At 42.1% G+C, this 17,219-nt stretch overlaps 1 protein-coding gene across 4 annotated transcripts in view; it reads right to left on the minus strand.

Moving 5' to 3' along the window:
- Window positions 1–8,648, minus strand: part of LOC111959725 (sprouty-related, EVH1 domain-containing protein 2-like) — a 33,158-nt gene extending 24,510 nt beyond the window's left edge. For all 4 annotated transcript variants that reach the window (XM_023981768.2, XM_023981695.2, XM_023981612.2 and 1 more), the window contains exon 1: window positions 8,250–8,648. In XM_023981768.2, the coding sequence (XP_023837536.1) occupies window positions 8,250–8,275 (26 nt within the window). In that variant the 5' untranslated portion in view covers window positions 8,276–8,648. The remainder of the gene's footprint in view (window positions 1–8,249) is intronic.
- Window positions 8,649–17,219: the final 8,571 nt, after the last annotated feature.

The following is a 17,219-nucleotide window of genomic DNA, read 5'->3' on the forward strand; positions in this document are numbered from 1 at the left end:
TATCCTTCATTTCTCAGAACAAGAATAGACTGACGAGTTTTTGAAGAAAGTGCTTTGTTTCTGGCCATTTTGAGCCTGTAATCGAACCCAGAAATGCTGATGCTCCAGATACTCTAGTCTAAAGAAGGCCAGTTTTATTGCTTCATTAATCAGAACAACAGTTGTCAGCTGTGCTAACATAATTGCAAAATGGATTTCTAATGATCAATAAGCCTTTTAAAATCATAAACATGGATAAGCTAACAACGTGCCATTGGAACACAGGAGTGATGGTTGCTGATAAATGGGCCTCTGTACGCCTATGTAGATATTCCATAAAAGATCTGCCGTTTCTAGCTACAATAGTCATTTACAACATTAACAATGTCTACACTGTAGTTCTGATCAATTTGATGTTATTTTAAATGGACAAAAAAAATGCTTTTCTTTCAAAAACAAGGAATATATATATACACACTGCTCAAAAAAATTWGGGGAACACTAAAATAACACATCCTAGATCTGAATGAATGAAATATTATTATTAAATACTTTTTTCTTTACATAGTTGAATGTGCTGACAACAAAATCACACAAAAATGATCAATGGAAATCAAATTTATCAACCCATGGAGGTCTGGATTTGGAGTCACACAAAAGTAAAGTGGAAAACCACACTACAGGCTGATCCAACTTTGATGTAATGTCCTTAAAACAAGTCAAAATGAGGCTCAGTAGTGTGTGTGGGCTCCACGTGCCTRTATGACCTCCCTACAACACCTGGGCATGCTCCTGATGAGGTGGCGGATGGTCTCCTGAGGGATCTCCTCCCAGACCTGGACTAAAGCATCCGCCAAGTCCTGGACAGTCTGTGGTGCAACGTGGCGTTGGTGGATGGAGCGAGACATGATGTCCCAGATGTGCTCAATTGGATTCAGGTCTGGGACGGGCGGGCGATCCATAGCATCAATGCCTTCCTCTTGCAGGAACTGCTGACCAACTCCAGCCACATGAGGTCTAGCATTGTCTTGCATTAGGAGGAACCCAGGGCCAACCGCACCAGCATATGGTCGCACAAGGGGTCTGAGGACTTCATCTCGGTACCCAATGGCAGTCAGGCTACCTCTGGCGAGCACATGGAGGGCTGTGCGGCCCCCTAAAGAAATGCCACCCCACACCATGACTGACCCACCGCCAAACCGGTAATGCTGGAGGATGTTGCAGGCAGCAGAACGTTCTCCACGGCGTCTCCAGACTCTGTCACGTGCTCAGTGTGAACCTGTTTTCATCTGCGACGAGCACGGGCGCCAGTGGCGAATTTGCCAATCTTGTGTGTTCTCTGGCAATGCAAACGTCCTGCACGGTGTTGGGCTGTAAGCACAACCCCCACCTGTGGACGTCGGGCCCTCATACCACCCTCATGGAGTTCTGCTTTCTGAGCAGACACATGCACATTTGTGGCCTGCTGGAGGTCATTTTGCAGGGCTCTGGCAGTGCTCCTCCTGCTCCTCCTTGCACAAAGGCGAAGGTAGCGGTCCTGCTGCTGGGTTGTTGCCCCCCTACGGGCCTCCTCCACGTCTCCTGGTGTACTGGCCTGTCTCCTGGTAGCGCATCCATGCGCTGGACACTACGCTGACAGACAGAGCAAACCTTCTTGCCACAGCTCGCATTGATGTGCCATCCTGGATGAGCTGCACTACCTGAGCCACTTGTAGACTCCGCCTCATGCTACCACTAGAGTGAAAGCACCGCTAGCAATCAAAAGTGACCAAAACATCAGCCAGGAAGCATAGGAACTGAGAAGTGGTCTGTGGTCACCACCTGCAGAACCACTCCTTTATTGGGGGTGTCTTACTAATTGCCTATAATTTCCACCTTTTGTCTATTCCATTTGCACAACAGCATGTGAAATTTATTGTCAATCAGTGTTGCTTCCTAAGTGGACAGTTTGATTTCACAGAAGTGTGATTAACTTGGAGTTACATTGTGTTGTTTAAGTGTTCCCTTTATTTTTTTGAGCAGTGTATGTGTGTGTGAGTGTACACACAAACACTACCGTTCAAAAGTTTGGGGTAACTTAAAAATGTCCTTGTTTTTGAAAGAAAAGCAATTTTTTTGTCCATTTTAAAATAACATCAAACCATCAACCATCACTCATATATATATATATTAGTGGACTGGGCATAGGGTTGGCGAACTACAACTATAATAAAACTCAGTGTTCATCTTTTTATTCTTAACATAAATACATATGCATGTGTGACCCCACGTCAACTGTTCGCCACCTCCAATATCTACACCGCAATTTCTCCCCTTTACTATCCAACAATCCCCTCCCTACACATCTCCGATTAGTATAGTACGCTCTAGTTTTTACGGGGACCTTTATATGGAAGGTATACTAAATTCAGAATGAAGATGTCACAGTATGGCTGGCAGCTGAAATTGGATAGAAAATGATAGGCATGTAATCTGTGGCTACAGACCACATGCCTAGTGGTGGCACTACAGACTGAGTGTAGCAACACACTTTATTAATATACTCCAGACACACACCACCACCACTACGGAACAGGAGATACTTCTTTACCACATGATTCCATACATGTTACTTCATCGTTTTGACGTCTTCCCTATTATTCTATAATGTAGAAAATAGTAATAAAAGAAAGAAAGAAAAACCCTTGAGTAAGTAGGTGTCCAAACTTTTTTATTTATTTATTTTTATTTTACCGTTATTTTACCAGGTAAGTTGACTGAGAACACGTTCTCATTTGCAGCAACGACCTGGGGAATAGTTACAGGGGAGAGGAGGGGGATGAATGAGCCAATTATAAACTGGGGATTATTAGGTGACCATGATGGTTTGAGGGCCAGATTGGGAATTTAGCCAGGTACTGTAGTTCAACAGCACTTTTAAATGTTGCATACCGAAAGATAGTTACATTTCTGTACGTAAATGTTACTTAAGCAGCTGTTCCATAACCACATTGCCAAACCTACTGCCAAAATAAATAAAATAAAACAAACTGCCACACAGGGGTAAAAAAATAAAACAATCATCTGCTCAAATTGTTCCAACCTCGGCACCCTTTCGCTGATAAGAAAAGGATGTGATAAGGCTTRGCTAATCTTACCTCGCCTGCTTTTAAACCCCCAAAACACACAACATGCACACAATCACATCAAATCCAAGAACCTATTAGCTAAGAAACCTGTTGGTAGTTTTGATTGGTCCTCAGTGGGGCATCAAGACTTAGTATGTTAGTGAMCATTTTCTACAGCATAAGTTTGTGTCTTGAAGTTGTAGACTACACTTCTAACRGAAGCGTCTTGAGTTTTTGTTTGTGTGTGATTTTTTGGGAGAGTTTTTTTTAAAACCTCCATTGGGGCAAATGTACTGTACATTGGGATGGGAATAACTAGGAATATAACTAGTTCTTTGCGACAGTAAACTGAACTTCCTTTTTACATGCCCAAATCTAATATCTGCAAAACTAGTCACGATGTCAAACCGTTCACCAGCAATGGGTGACTCTGCTAAAGCAAACTTTACGCCAAAGGCCCATCGGCTGGACGTTACAGGTTCAGCCGTTCGAGCACACTGTTGCCTCAGGTGGTCCACTGACACCGGAGAAAACGAATGAAAACTCCACACATGCTTATGACATCATCCCCATACAAAATGGTCAGATCTCAGTTCCCCTATCAGCAGAGAGATGGAGCAGATGGTGTTTCACTTGGTCACTGCCAAACATTGAGAATGAGTTCCCTCGCCGTCACAAAGAGAGGGGCTATGCTCTTTAACCAAGTCAACCAAACCGGGGGGAAAAGGAAAAGGACACTCTGTGACCTTGTGCGGTGCTTTCACATGCGCTCCCCTGTCGACAGATATCCGAAACGTGAGCAGGTCTGTGTGGCGAAGTCGATAGAGGCAGAATGTGGACCCGTGCGATGCCACTATTGAACTGAAGTAAAGGAAATCCATCTTCCATTAGACATGTCACATTGCCATTTGGGCTACAGGCCAACACCATCTCTGCCCCGTGACTTCCCAATCACTAGGCAAAAAGCCCCAATGGTTTTTGTAGTGTACAGGTTGACCACGTTTGAGTCCCTCAAAGTTTGGAGCAGTTTAAGTCGGGATCGAGACCTTAGAATGAAAGAGGCTGTCTAGTGCAGTATTATTCATGTAATGACAAGCTTCATGTCGTTGGTGATAGACAATAAGCCTGTGGCAATGAGGTATCTCTTTGTTGACGTTCAAACAATGTTTCGGTAGAGGGAAAAATGACATCACTAACAGCAACTATTTGGCTCCAATAGTTTCATCTCGTCTCTGCTTCATTTCGCCGCTGTTGAGCTGAACCCTGCCGGCCCAGCTCATGGAAGGGGAGGGTTGATATGAAATCGATCCAGGGCAGTAATGGGGCTGGGAAGTTGGGGAGAGTTGTGGTGACCTTTCCTCAATGTCATTTTCTCCCCTCGGTGGCATTATTGACAGCTCAGAGTTTGCCGGTTCTGGGGCGTCATTACTCTGATCAATACAACTAGCCAACCCAACCTCCGGAAACGGGGAGGGGGGACGTGCACATGGATTGGGGGAATGCAAGGCAAGACAACACCTCACAAACTTGCTGTCTAGCATAGTACAGCAGAGTTTTATTGCACTTAGACCAATAAAACTGGACCACTATTAGCCATTTGGATACATATAATAAAACAGTCTTTAACAGTTGTGTACTGTAGGTAGCTGGAATTTGCAGGAACACTGTTGTGTAACTACTCTGGCCTGTTGCTCGAGGGTACTAAAACTTGTGATATCATTCGAGAACCTGAGCATCCCACGTATCCTTTTGTGCACACATGAAAAGTTGCCAAGACGACTTTGTTCCAACATTCCCACCTTTCAATCATGTTCAATTGCTTAAGAAATGTCAACGCCAACGGTTATGGATTGAAGTAACCTGCTTCTTTTAGCACTTTCAGTTCGGATAAACATTTCACAAGCTCAAACTATTAGATTTCCCTTTACATTACCATCTGAGTCATGTGTTTACCTATAGGGGTGTGAGTGTACCATAAATCATTATAAGAAAAGATAACCCATGACCTGAAGGRGTAGGCTATTGCCAAATCTCTACACGCAKGATAAAGGACATGAAGCTATGAGCAACAGAACCTTTATTGCCAAACATCCAAGGTGTACTCTACACCCAAAAACATACGCCGTATAGAACGTGTAGGCCAGTGCCGTTTAATATTAGGGATGACTATTGTATCATTGGTTGTATCATTAGTTGGACTAATATGTTGGATAGACATCGAAAGATGTTACAGAAGACAGAAATGCAAAAAGCGTCCCACTTTTTTCTGAATTCAACCTACAGCACGGGTGACTGTCATTCATATTCCATTCACCCAGCTCAGTGTAACATCAATAGGTTTTGGCAACTACATGATAATGGAATTTATACCCATCATGAGGTTGCTACAACCTTGCCTACAAATTAAAGTTTATACCGTGGGTGCACAGGTTGAGAGACAACATGGAGTAATCAAAAGTGACACATTCAATACTGCCTAAATTTGCTACATTAGCTAAGTGAAAGGTRAACTAAGAAGAAAAATTACAACAAAATATAGCTATGGTTAGGGTTACTGTATAAGTCTATGTAAGAGTGTGAGAGCCATGAGCCTCCTAGGTTTTGTATTGAAGTCAATGTACCCAGAGGAGGACGGAAGCTAGCTGTTCTCCGGCTACACAATGGTGCTACCCTAGATGGTGCTGTTGAGGCTACTGCAGACCATTGCAAACAGTGTGTTTTAATCAGTTATTTGGTAGGAATGGGTATGAGTAATCGAGTACTTGAACTTACATCAAACCTATCTTTAACCAGAGATCACGTTTTTCAAATACTGTAAAAATATTTGGTCGAAACTCGGCCGTCTTTGAAGACAACGTTAATTTGCTTTGACTCGTGTTCCATTTGTACATATGTATTTGCAGGGGCACAACAAAAACTAAACAAAGCGGTCCCGTGTGGCTCAGTTGGTAGAGCATGGTGCTTKCAATGCTAGGGTTATCGGTTTGATTCACACAGGGGACCAGTATAAAAAATGATGTAGGCCTACTAACTACTATAAGTCGCTCTGGATAAGAATGTCTGCTAAATGACAAAAAATTWAAATGTACCAAACAGTTCTCCCTAAATTCCCTTTCCCACTGTGTCTCACTCAATTGCGTTTCTGATTGCTCCCTCTACACATGCATGCTGAGTGCCACACACAATCTCGTGCTAGGCCTTTAGAAATAAAAATGCCTGTAAAAACATATCTAACTGATGGGATACACAAGCTACATTCCATGCCAAATGACGATAGTTTTATCACAAATTCTAAATGGACTGGTTGACTGAAGGAAATACGTGTTCCAACAACAAGCTGCTGTTTTGGAATAATTGCRTCCAGTCTAATTTCCACTCAGGCTACTTTGCAGTTGTCAATAGTTACCACAGCCACAAAGTCAAAATTGGCTATACTGTAAAACTGTATTAAAACAAAAACTTGCTTTTCGGTCTTAATTTAAGGTTAGGCATAAGGTTAGCCGTGTGGTTAACGTTAGGGTTAAAGGTTTAAATAAGATATTAAGAAATAGGCGGGGTTTATGACTGTGGCAACACTACTTTGCGAACTGCTAGTGCCGTTTAGAATTGGTTAGCCTATGCTATAACCCCCCTAAACAGCGACAGGTTCCACACTGAAAATATGAAAAACAGATTGATAAATAGAAATTTCATATTTTCATCACAATCATTAAGCCTAGGCCAACTAAACCGAATGCATGTATATTGAAAAAAGACAGATTTGGGTATGTAACCCTAAAAAAATGGTCTTTCAACTCACAAAATTGAGCCTGGTAAAAAAAATAGCCATAGGATTCTACAAGCAAACACCACTGCTGAGGCTACTAACTTTTTAAAGATTGTGTTCCACGATAAAATATAACCAGGTTAAATTACTGTTTCAATTAATTACTTTTAAAATTGCACTTTTTTTTTATTGACTGGGGTATTTTAGCAATTAGGATGTGTTATTTGTAATGGTTATGATAAATTATACGTTGGTGGCATATAGATAAATGTTCTAAAATATATATTTTTTTTTCTTCATTTGAGTACTGGAAAAACAATCATGCAAGTACTCAAAGTTTTTTTTTTTTATGGCAGATGTCCATCCCTATTATTTAGGGAAATGTGAAAATATTTAGTACCTATAGTTTTATCTAAAAATTATAACTTTTTAAATGTTTCACTATTTTTATGAAATTCAATGAATAGGATGGTCCTCCTCCTTCCTTCACTGAGGAAGCTATATGTAGGCTACAATAGGATATCTATTTTGAAAAGCAAAAGTGTGTATGCCTATAAGTAAGACGGAATGAACTTTTACATGAGAAAATGGCATGTGTGAAAATGGGTTGACCCCTAGAAATAGAGGGAGCATTTGTTTTAACAACCAACCTAATAGCCTAACGTAACGTACTTATAATAAAATAAAACACTTTAGGACGGAAATGTTGACTATCATTCGGTACTGGACTGAATCAACTGGATTATCTGTCAAACTAGACATTCATATTTGATCGTGCTTGATGATTAAATGATTAAATATTCGCGTAAACTCTATCAACGCTGCGCGCACCCTCTCGGCCTTTGCCGTTGGTRTTTTTATGAATGAAGGACAGTATGCAAATTAGAGCGATTCACGAAAAGAAATGGCGGATATGGCATATCAGTCCCCCACAAAGAAAGACTTTCTAGCCAACATCGTCACAATGCAAACGAAAGCTACTTTTTCCGTGACCGTGCACCCACATAATTTACATTGTGGTCAACATACAATGTTGTTACAACGTCTACCGTGTTATTTGCATGGCAAATGGTGATATGAAGTGCAGTTGAAACTATTCACTGTAAACCCTTTACAAAATGTTTCCGATCCAATCCCTCCCCTCGTCCCCCCTCTTTCAAGACTGAAGTCGTTCAGGAGGGCGAGGGGGCCTAACCATCCCGCTCCTCTGTCCACTAACGTTACATGGTAACAAAGCATTTTCAACTTGGGGGAAAAACTTTAGGTCCACTCTCCTCATCCGTCTCAGTATCCCATCAACAGACATGCATAACATGGGTATAATTAGAGCATTTATAACATGCAAAATAACAATTAAGACTACTTTTGTGAAGTAGCTAACGTTATAGGCTACTCACTCGTCTGGGTGTGTTTCCTCGGTCATTTTTTCGTTTCACCTACAATAATATTCCACCGAGGGTACGTAATGTGGTGTCTTCATTTTATCTTTCCCTTCTCGTCCAACCCCTCGATCACACACTAACAGTAGTAGCTTAGTTTTCCGAGTGTTTTTTCCGTTTGTTTGCGTTATTTCTCGCTTCTCTTCTTCGTCTCTCAGCGCTTTACTACAATTATTCGAGCGCATCCACGAGAGAGTAAATCCCTTTGGAATACCTCCACCGATTTAATCCCGTCGCGCCCCATGCTGAAATGCGGTAATTAAAATCGTGCGTTGATGTCGGTGAGGATGGCCCCGTACGAGCCCCATCTCTGGTTACTCCATGTTGGATTCTGTAGGTAGAAGCCAACGCCGCCGACACTGGAAGTGGAGGGGGGGGGGGGGGGGCTTGCGGAAACGATGACGTCAGACCCGAAGGACTGCAGCCCTTATAGAATTTTTAGGGATGTCCAACGCTAGCAGTGGACTATTTGGCTATACGAAATTATGATGTATGTGTTTCCCTATTTCTACTGTTTCACCCAATAAGGTCACTTTCAGTACTTTACATTTACATCACAGTTTGGCCTGTACTTTATCATAGGTGCCTCCTAGTTACATTTTCAAGTAGTGCTGGTATATTATGAAGATGTGGATACAGGGTTAATGATACCTAATGTAGCCTATTTATGAACTAGTGAGTAACCTGAATACCTCAATCATGATTATCATGCATTTATAACAGCTGAAGTTACTGGAATACAACATATTTTTCATCGCACCATCATCAATTATTTGCCAAACACATCTGTCATTCATTGACACAATACGTGATGAGAAAAAAATATATTTATATCAAATCAAATTTTATTGGTCACATACACATGGTTAGCAGATGTTATTGTGAGTGTATCGAAATGCTTGTGCTTTTAGTTCCGATAGTGCAGCAATATCTAACAAGTAATCTAACAATTCCACAAAAACTACCTAATACACACAAATCTGAGTAAAGGAATGGAATAAGAATATATACTGTACATATAAATATATGGATGAGCAATGACAGAGTGGCATAGGCAAGATGCAATAGATGGTATAACATCCAGTATATACATATGAGATGAGTAATGCAAGATATGTAAACATTATTCAAGTGGCATTATTAAAGTGACTACTGATCCATTTATTAAAGTGGCAAATGATTTCAAGTCTGTATGTAGGCAGCAGCCTCACTGTGTTAGTGATAGCTGTTTAATCTGATGGCCTTGAGATAGAAGCTATTTTCAGTCTCTCAGTCCCAACTTTGATGCACCTGTACTGACCTCACCTTCTGGATGGTAGCTGGGTGAACAGGCAGTGGCTCGGGTGGTTGTTGTCCTTGAGGATCTTTTTGGCCTTCCTGTGACATCGGGTGCTGTAGGTGTCCTGGAGGGCAGGTAGTTTGCCCCCGGTGATGCGTTGTGCAGACTGCACCACCCTCTGGAGAGCCCTGCTGTTATGGGCGGTGCAGTTGCCGTACCAGGCGGTGTAGAGCAGCTGTAGATAGTTTTCAATTAAGGTCATTGTATCACATTACCGCTGTTTCAGCCTTAGTGACAATGAAAATATATTTTTTCTATTGTCAATAAACTGAAGTTCAAATCTTACACATAGAAGGCACAACGAACCMTGGTCCAAACTACAATAGTTGTCTTCTACCACCTAGTGGTCAACATATGTGTTACATTCATTTGCCGTTCACAATTGTCCAGATTACATTTTAGCAGCGGTGGAAAAAGTACAAATATTGTCAAACTGAATAAAAGTAAAGATATCTTAATAGAAAATGAATTCTGTAGGAATATATTGGAGTAAAAGTAAAATTTGTCAAAAAATATGAATAGTAAAGTACAGATACCCCCAAAAAACTACTTAAGTAGTACTTTAAAGTATTTTTACTTAAGTACTTCACACCACTGCACTTTATATGATCTGATATATTACATTTTGGTGTAAAATGACCTAGCACGTACTGACATGACATTGCATGGTAGCCTACTCTTGCATTGTACTGTAATATTTTTGCATTGTGTCACCATGTTATAGTAATACTTTTAGTTTGACATCAACGTAGCTAGAAAATGTGTTTTACACTTTGCTTTATATATCTGTGAATTATATTATTCGTTTTTTAAACAGTTAACAAAAACAAAGTGAGGGTTCTACAAATGATTACAATACCACAGCAATCGGCTCCCGAGTGACGCAGTGGTCTAAGGCGTCACTACAGACTCTGGTTCGATCCTGGGCTGTGTAACAACCGGCCGTGATTGGGAGTCCCATAGGGCGGCGTACAATTGGCCCAGCGTTGTTAGGTGAGGGTTTGGCCGAGGTAAGCCGTCATTGTAAATAACAATTTATTCTGACTTGCCAAGTTGAATAAAAGAAAAGAAAAAATAAATAGCATGTTATGGCCAAATTCAGTAGAGGGAGCCAAAGTCTGTTGGATGCTTCAATCAATGGTTAGTACTGGCTACATTCAGATTCTCTACCCTTCTCCTGAAGTGTAACATACTACAGTGTAGTATAGAATACTACGGTACTTACTTTAGAATTCTGTAGTAAACTGTAGTATACTGTAGAATACTATACTACACACTGTAGTATCCCTCGAACATGTGTAGTACTTACTATAGAATTTTACAGTATAGTGTAGAATACTATAGTAAATACTACAGTATACTACAGACTGCAAAAACACTACAGTAAATGCTACAGTAATGTCCGCAAAAACACTACAGTCCGTAAAAAACACTACAGTAATTACTAAAGTATATACTACAGTATTTAATGTGCATATACCAGTGGAGGCTGGTGAGAGGAGCTATAGGAGGACGGATTCATTGTAATGGCTGGAATGGTATAAATGTATAGACCATATGTATAGACCATATATTGTGTTACCTACAGGTTATAGAAAAGAGCAGAAGCTCTGAACTACCTCAAACACTATAGTAAATACTACAGTAATGTCTGCAAAAACACTACAGTAATTACTACAGTCTGCCAAAATACTACAGTTATTACTATATAAATATATTTTTTTTACTACATTATTTATTTTATATTATAAACCAGGTGGTTTGAGCCCTGAATGCTGATTGGCTGAAAGCTGTGGAATATCAGACTATATACCATGGGTATACAATTGTTTGTACTTTTTACTGGTTTAATTACGTTGGTAACCAGTTTATAATAGCAATAAGGCTCCTCGGGGGTTTGGGGTATATGGCAAATATACCACGGCTAAGGGCTGTATCCAGGCCCTCCGCGTTGCGTCATGCTTAAGAACAGCCCTTAGCCATGGTATATTGGCCATATACCACACCTCCTCGAGCCTTATTGTATAAGTAAACTGTAAATACTACAGTGTACTACAATCATGTCCGCAACACTACAGTCAATACTACAGTAAAGTCAGCAAAAACACTACAGTGAAAACTATAGTATTTATACCATGTGGGCGGGCACTCTTATAGATAAAAAAAAAKAATGGACTGATGTGAGGAATATGTTGGAAACACTCTCCAGTCATGCTTGCACCAATCCAATGCTTTTAAATGTATCAGGGGGAGTGAACGAGTGCACGGGTAGAGGTTCAGAATGTAGCCATACTCTTCTGAATCCCAAAACAACCCCTAGCCCCTACACCCTAGGCACTCAAGGAAGTAAATCTGAGATGATGGGATAGACTTTTGCATTATGGTAATACATTTTGCCTTCTGATTGGCTGGTGAAATGTTGCCGTATTGCTTCCATTTATCTAGTCCTCTGAGATCGACAACAGTGACAAGGGAGTAGGGCACTGGGGTCAATTATTCAGATGGTTTGATTTGGTTTAATATACCTCGGGAAATGAAATGTGTGTGTGTATGCATGTCACATCTGTGTGTCTGTCTGTCTGTCTCTGTGTGTGTATGTGTGTGTGTATGTACAGTGCCTTCTGAAAGTATTCACACCCCTTGACCCAGCTCTATGTATTTTACTGGAATGTGACTCACTGACGCCGCCCCCGGTTAGAGGGGAATAAAGCAGCCCAAGAGTTAACACATACAGGAACTTTATTTAAACACACTGAGGAAGATGAACATGGGGATGAAAAGTGGGAGAGGTAGGGGTATACTTGTGGTTCTGTAGAAGCTCGGGATCTGGTCTTCTGTGGCATAATGTGAAAAATACTGTATATTCTGCTCAATACGGGCTAAACAAGCTTCCTGTACTCATGACATATGCAGTGATGTCCACAACGCTGCAACTCCCTGGTACTCCAACGTAGAAGAACAATCCACGCGCTGGGTTGCTGGGGATTTGGCCCCACCTGGTGCTGAGTATCATCTCATAGGTGGAGGAGAGGGGCCATAGGGTCCATAATGCATCGTCAGCAGGCGTGGGGATCCCAAGAGGGGGTATAATCCACATTGTTATCAGGTTTCAGGTAAGAGCCAAGTGCAAACTGTGTTGAAGTAACAATGTTTATTGCAACAACAGGGGCAGGCAAATGACAGGTCAAGGCAGGCAGGGGTCGATAATCCAGAGTAGAGGGGCCAAGGTACAGGATGGCAGAGAGGCCCAGGGTCAGGTCAGGCAGAGGTCAAGGCAGGCAGGGGTCGATAATCCAGAGTAGAAGGGCCAAGGTACAGGATGGCAGACAGGGTCAGGTCAGGCAGAGGTCAAGGCAGACAGGGGTCGATAATCCAGAGTAGAAGGGCCAAGGTACAGGATGGCAGAGAGCCCCAGGGTCAGGTCAGGCAGAGGTCGGTAATCCAGAGTAGGGGCAAGGGCACCGGACAGAAGGCAGGCTCAAAGTCAGGACAGGCAAGGGTCAAAACCAGGAGGACGAGAAAAAGAGAGACTGAGTAAAAGCAGGAGCTGAGACAAAGAGCTGGTTGACTATAACAAACAAGACAAACTGGCACACACAGACAGAAAACACAGGTATAAATACCCAGGGGATAAGTGGGGAAGATGGGCAACACCTGGAGGGGGGTGGAGACAAGCACAAGGACAGATGAAACAGATCAGGGCGTGACAATTGTAGTAGTTCACTGGAGACCCCGGGGCCATGCTCCACTGGACAGCAGGTGTACAGTGTGGAAAGTACCCTGTGTGGTCTCTGGGGGCTCTAGTGCTATCAGCAAAGTCACAAATCCGGCGAGACAAAGGACCATGAAAGAGAGTGACCTGGGTCTATGTATTTAACTGGATTGTGACTGACGCCGCCCCCGGTTAGAGGAGAATAAAGCAGCCACAGTGTTTATTTAGCTTTATTTAAACACACAGAGGAAGATGAACATGGGGATGTAACACTACCGGTCCAAAGTTTTAGAACACCTATCCATTCCAGGGTTTTTCTTTATTTTGACTATTTTCTACATTGTAGAATAATAGTGAAGACATCAAAACTATGAAACAACACATATGGAATCATGTAGTAACCAAAAAAGTGTTAAACAAATCAAAATATATTTTACATTTCAGATTCTTCAAATAGCCACCCTTTGCCTTGATGACTGCCAAGAGTGTGCAAAGCTTTCTCTCAACCAGCTTCACCTGGAATAATTTTCCAACAGTCTTGAAGGAGTTCCCACATATGCTGAGCAATTGTTGGCTGATTTTCTGTCACTCTGCGGTTCGACTCATCCTAAACCATCTCAATTTAGTTGAGGTCAGGGGATTCACTCCATCACTTTCCTTCTTGGCAAAATAGCCCTTACAGAGCCTGGAGGTGTGTTGGGTCATTGTCCTGTTGAAAAACAAATGATAGTTCCACTAAGACCAAACCAGATGGGATGGCGAATCACTGCAGAATGCTGTGGTAGCCATGCTGGTTGTGTGCCTTGAATTCTAAATAAATCACAGACAGTGTCACCAGCAAAGCACCTCCATACCATAACACCTCCTCCTCCATGCTTTACGGTGGAAAATACACATGCGGAGATCATGCGTTCACCCACACCGCGTCTCACATTGACACGGCAGTTGGAACCATACATTTCCACCGGCCTAATGCCCATTGCTCGTGTTTCTTGGCCCAAGCAAGTCTCTTCTTCTTACTGGTGTCCTTTAGTAGTGGTTTATTTGCAGCAATTCGACCATGAAGGCCTGATTCACACAGTCTCCTCTGAACAGTTGATGTTGAGATGTGTCTCTTACTTGAACTCTGTGAAGCATTTATTTGGGCTGCAATTTCTGGGGCTGGTAACTCTAATTAACTTATCCTCTGCAGCAGATGTAACTCTGGGTCTTCCTGTCGTGTGGCGGACCTCATGAGAGCCAGTTTCATCATAGCGCTTGAAATTTTCTGTATTGACTGACCTTCATGTCTTAAAGTAATGATGGACTGTCATTTCTCTTTGCTTATTTGAGCTGTTCTTGCCATAATATGGATTTGGTCTTTTACCAAATAAGGCTATCTTCTGTATACCCCCCTACCTTGTCACAACACAACTGATTGGCTCAAACGAATTAAGAAGGAATGAAAGTCCACAAATTAACTTTAAAGAAGGCACACCTGTTAATCATTCTTAAATGGAAGAAATTTGGAACCACCAAGACTCTTCCTAGAGCTGGCTGCCCGGCCTTACTGAGCAATCGGGGGAGAAGGGCCTTGGTTTAGGGAGGTGACCAAGAACCCATTGGTCACTCTAACAAAGCTCCAGAGTTTCTCTGTGGATATGGGAGAACCTTCCAGAAGGACAACCATCTCTGCAGCACTCCACCAATCAAGTATTTATGGTAGAGTGGCCTGACGGAAGCCATTCCTCAGTAAAAGGTATATGACAGCACGCTTGGAGTTTGCCAAAAGGTACCTAAAGGAATCTCAGACCATGAGAAACAAGATTCTCTGGTCTGATGAAAACAAGATTGAACTCTTTGGCCTAAATGCCAAGCGTCGCATCTGGAGGAAACCTGGCGCCATGTCTATGGTGAAGCATGGTGGTGGCAGCACCATGCTGTGGGAATATTTTTCAGCGGCAGGGACTGGGAGACTAGTCAGGATCGAGGGAAAGATGAACGGAGCAATGTATAGAGAGATCCTTGATGAAAACCTGCTCCAGGGATCTCAGGACCTAAGACTGGGGCGAAGGTTCACCTTCCAACAGGACAACGAGCCTAAGCACACAGCCAAGACAATGCAGGAGTGGCTTTGGGCCAAGTCTCTGAATGTCCTTGAGTGGCCCAGACAGAGCCCGCACTTGAATCAGATTGAACATCTCTGGAGAGACCTGAAAATAGCTGTGCAGCGACGCTGTCCATCCAACCTGGCAGAGCTTGAGAGGATGTGCAGAGAAGAATGGGAGAAACTCCCCAAATAAAGGTGTGCCAAGCTTGTAGCGTCATACCCAAGAAGACTCAAGGCTGTAAGCGGTGCCAAAGGTGCTTCAACAAAGTATTGAGTGAAGGTTCTGAATACTTATGTAAATATAATATTTTCATTTTTGATTTGTCATTTGTCATTATGGGGTATTTTGTGTAGATTAATGAGTGGAAAAAACTATTTAATCAATTTTAGAATAAGGCTGTAACGTAACTAAATGTGGAAAAAGTCAATACTTTCCGATTGCACTGTAAATCTGACAAGACCTGAAAATTGTTGTCTAGCAATGATCAACAAACAATTTGACAGAGCTTGAAGAATTTTGAAAACAATAATAGGCAAATGTTGCACAATCCAGGTGTGAAAAGTTCTTAGAGACTTACCCAGAAAGACTCACAGCTTTAATCGCTGCCAAAGGTGATTCTAACCTTGTCACGTTCCTGACCTATTTCTGTTAGTTTGTTGTATGTGTTAGTTGGTCAGGACGTGAGTTTGGGTGGGCATTTTATGTTGTCTGTTTCATTGTTGGTTTAAGGGTTGCCTGGTATGGCTCTCAATTAGAGGCAGGTGTTTGGCGTTCCTCTAATTGAGAGTCATATTTAGGTAGGTTGTTTCACAGTGTTCGTTGTGGGTGGTTGTCTCCTGTGTCTGTGTATATGTTTGCACCATACSGGACTGTTTGCGGTTTGTTCGTTTTATGTAGTCTGTTCCTGTTCATTGCGTTCTTCACGTTATATGTAAGTTCGTCGTTCAGGTCTGTCTGCATCGTTTATTTGTTTTGTTTGTTTATGCAAGTTTAGTTTGTTTTTCCGTCGTGTTCAATAAATCATGTCATTTCACTACGCTGCGCCTTGGTTCGATCACTACTCCTCCTCTTCGGTTGAAGAGGAGGAGGACTACCGTTACAAACCTGTATTGACTCAGGAGGTTTAATATTTATCTAATCAAGATATAAACTGTGTACAAAACATTAGGAACACCTTCCTAATATTTAGTTGCACCACCTTCTGCCCGAAGAACAGCCTCAATTCGTCGGGGCATGGACGACAAGGACTTGAAGGCATTCCACAGGGATGCTGGCCCATGCTGACTCCAATGCTTCCCACAGTTGTGCCAAGTTGGCTGGATGTCCTTTGGGTGGTGGACCATTCCTGATACACGCGGGAAACTGTTAATAAGCGTGAAAAACCCAGCAGCGTTGCAGTTCTTGATACACTCAAACCGGTGCACCTGACACCTACTACTTACCATACCCTGTTCAAAGGCACTTAAATAATTTGTCTTGCCCATTCACCTTCCGAATGGCACACATACATAATCCGTGTCTCAAATGTCTCACTGCTTAAAATCCTTCTTTAACACGTCTCCTCCCCTTCATCTACACTGATTGAAGTGGATTTAACAGGTGACATCATTAAGGGATCATAACTTTCACCTGGATTCACCTGGTCAGTCTATGTCATGGAATTTTTTGTACACTCAGTGTATTACATTTACATTTAAGTCATTTAGCAGACGCTCTTATCCAGAGCGACTTACAAATTGGTGCATTCACCTTATGATATCCAGTGGAACAACCACTTTACAATAGTG

This window comes from Salvelinus sp. IW2-2015, linkage group LG1, assembly GCF_002910315.2.
Source record: "Salvelinus sp. IW2-2015 linkage group LG1, ASM291031v2, whole genome shotgun sequence".
Taxonomy (NCBI): domain Eukaryota; kingdom Metazoa; phylum Chordata; class Actinopteri; order Salmoniformes; family Salmonidae; genus Salvelinus; species Salvelinus sp. IW2-2015.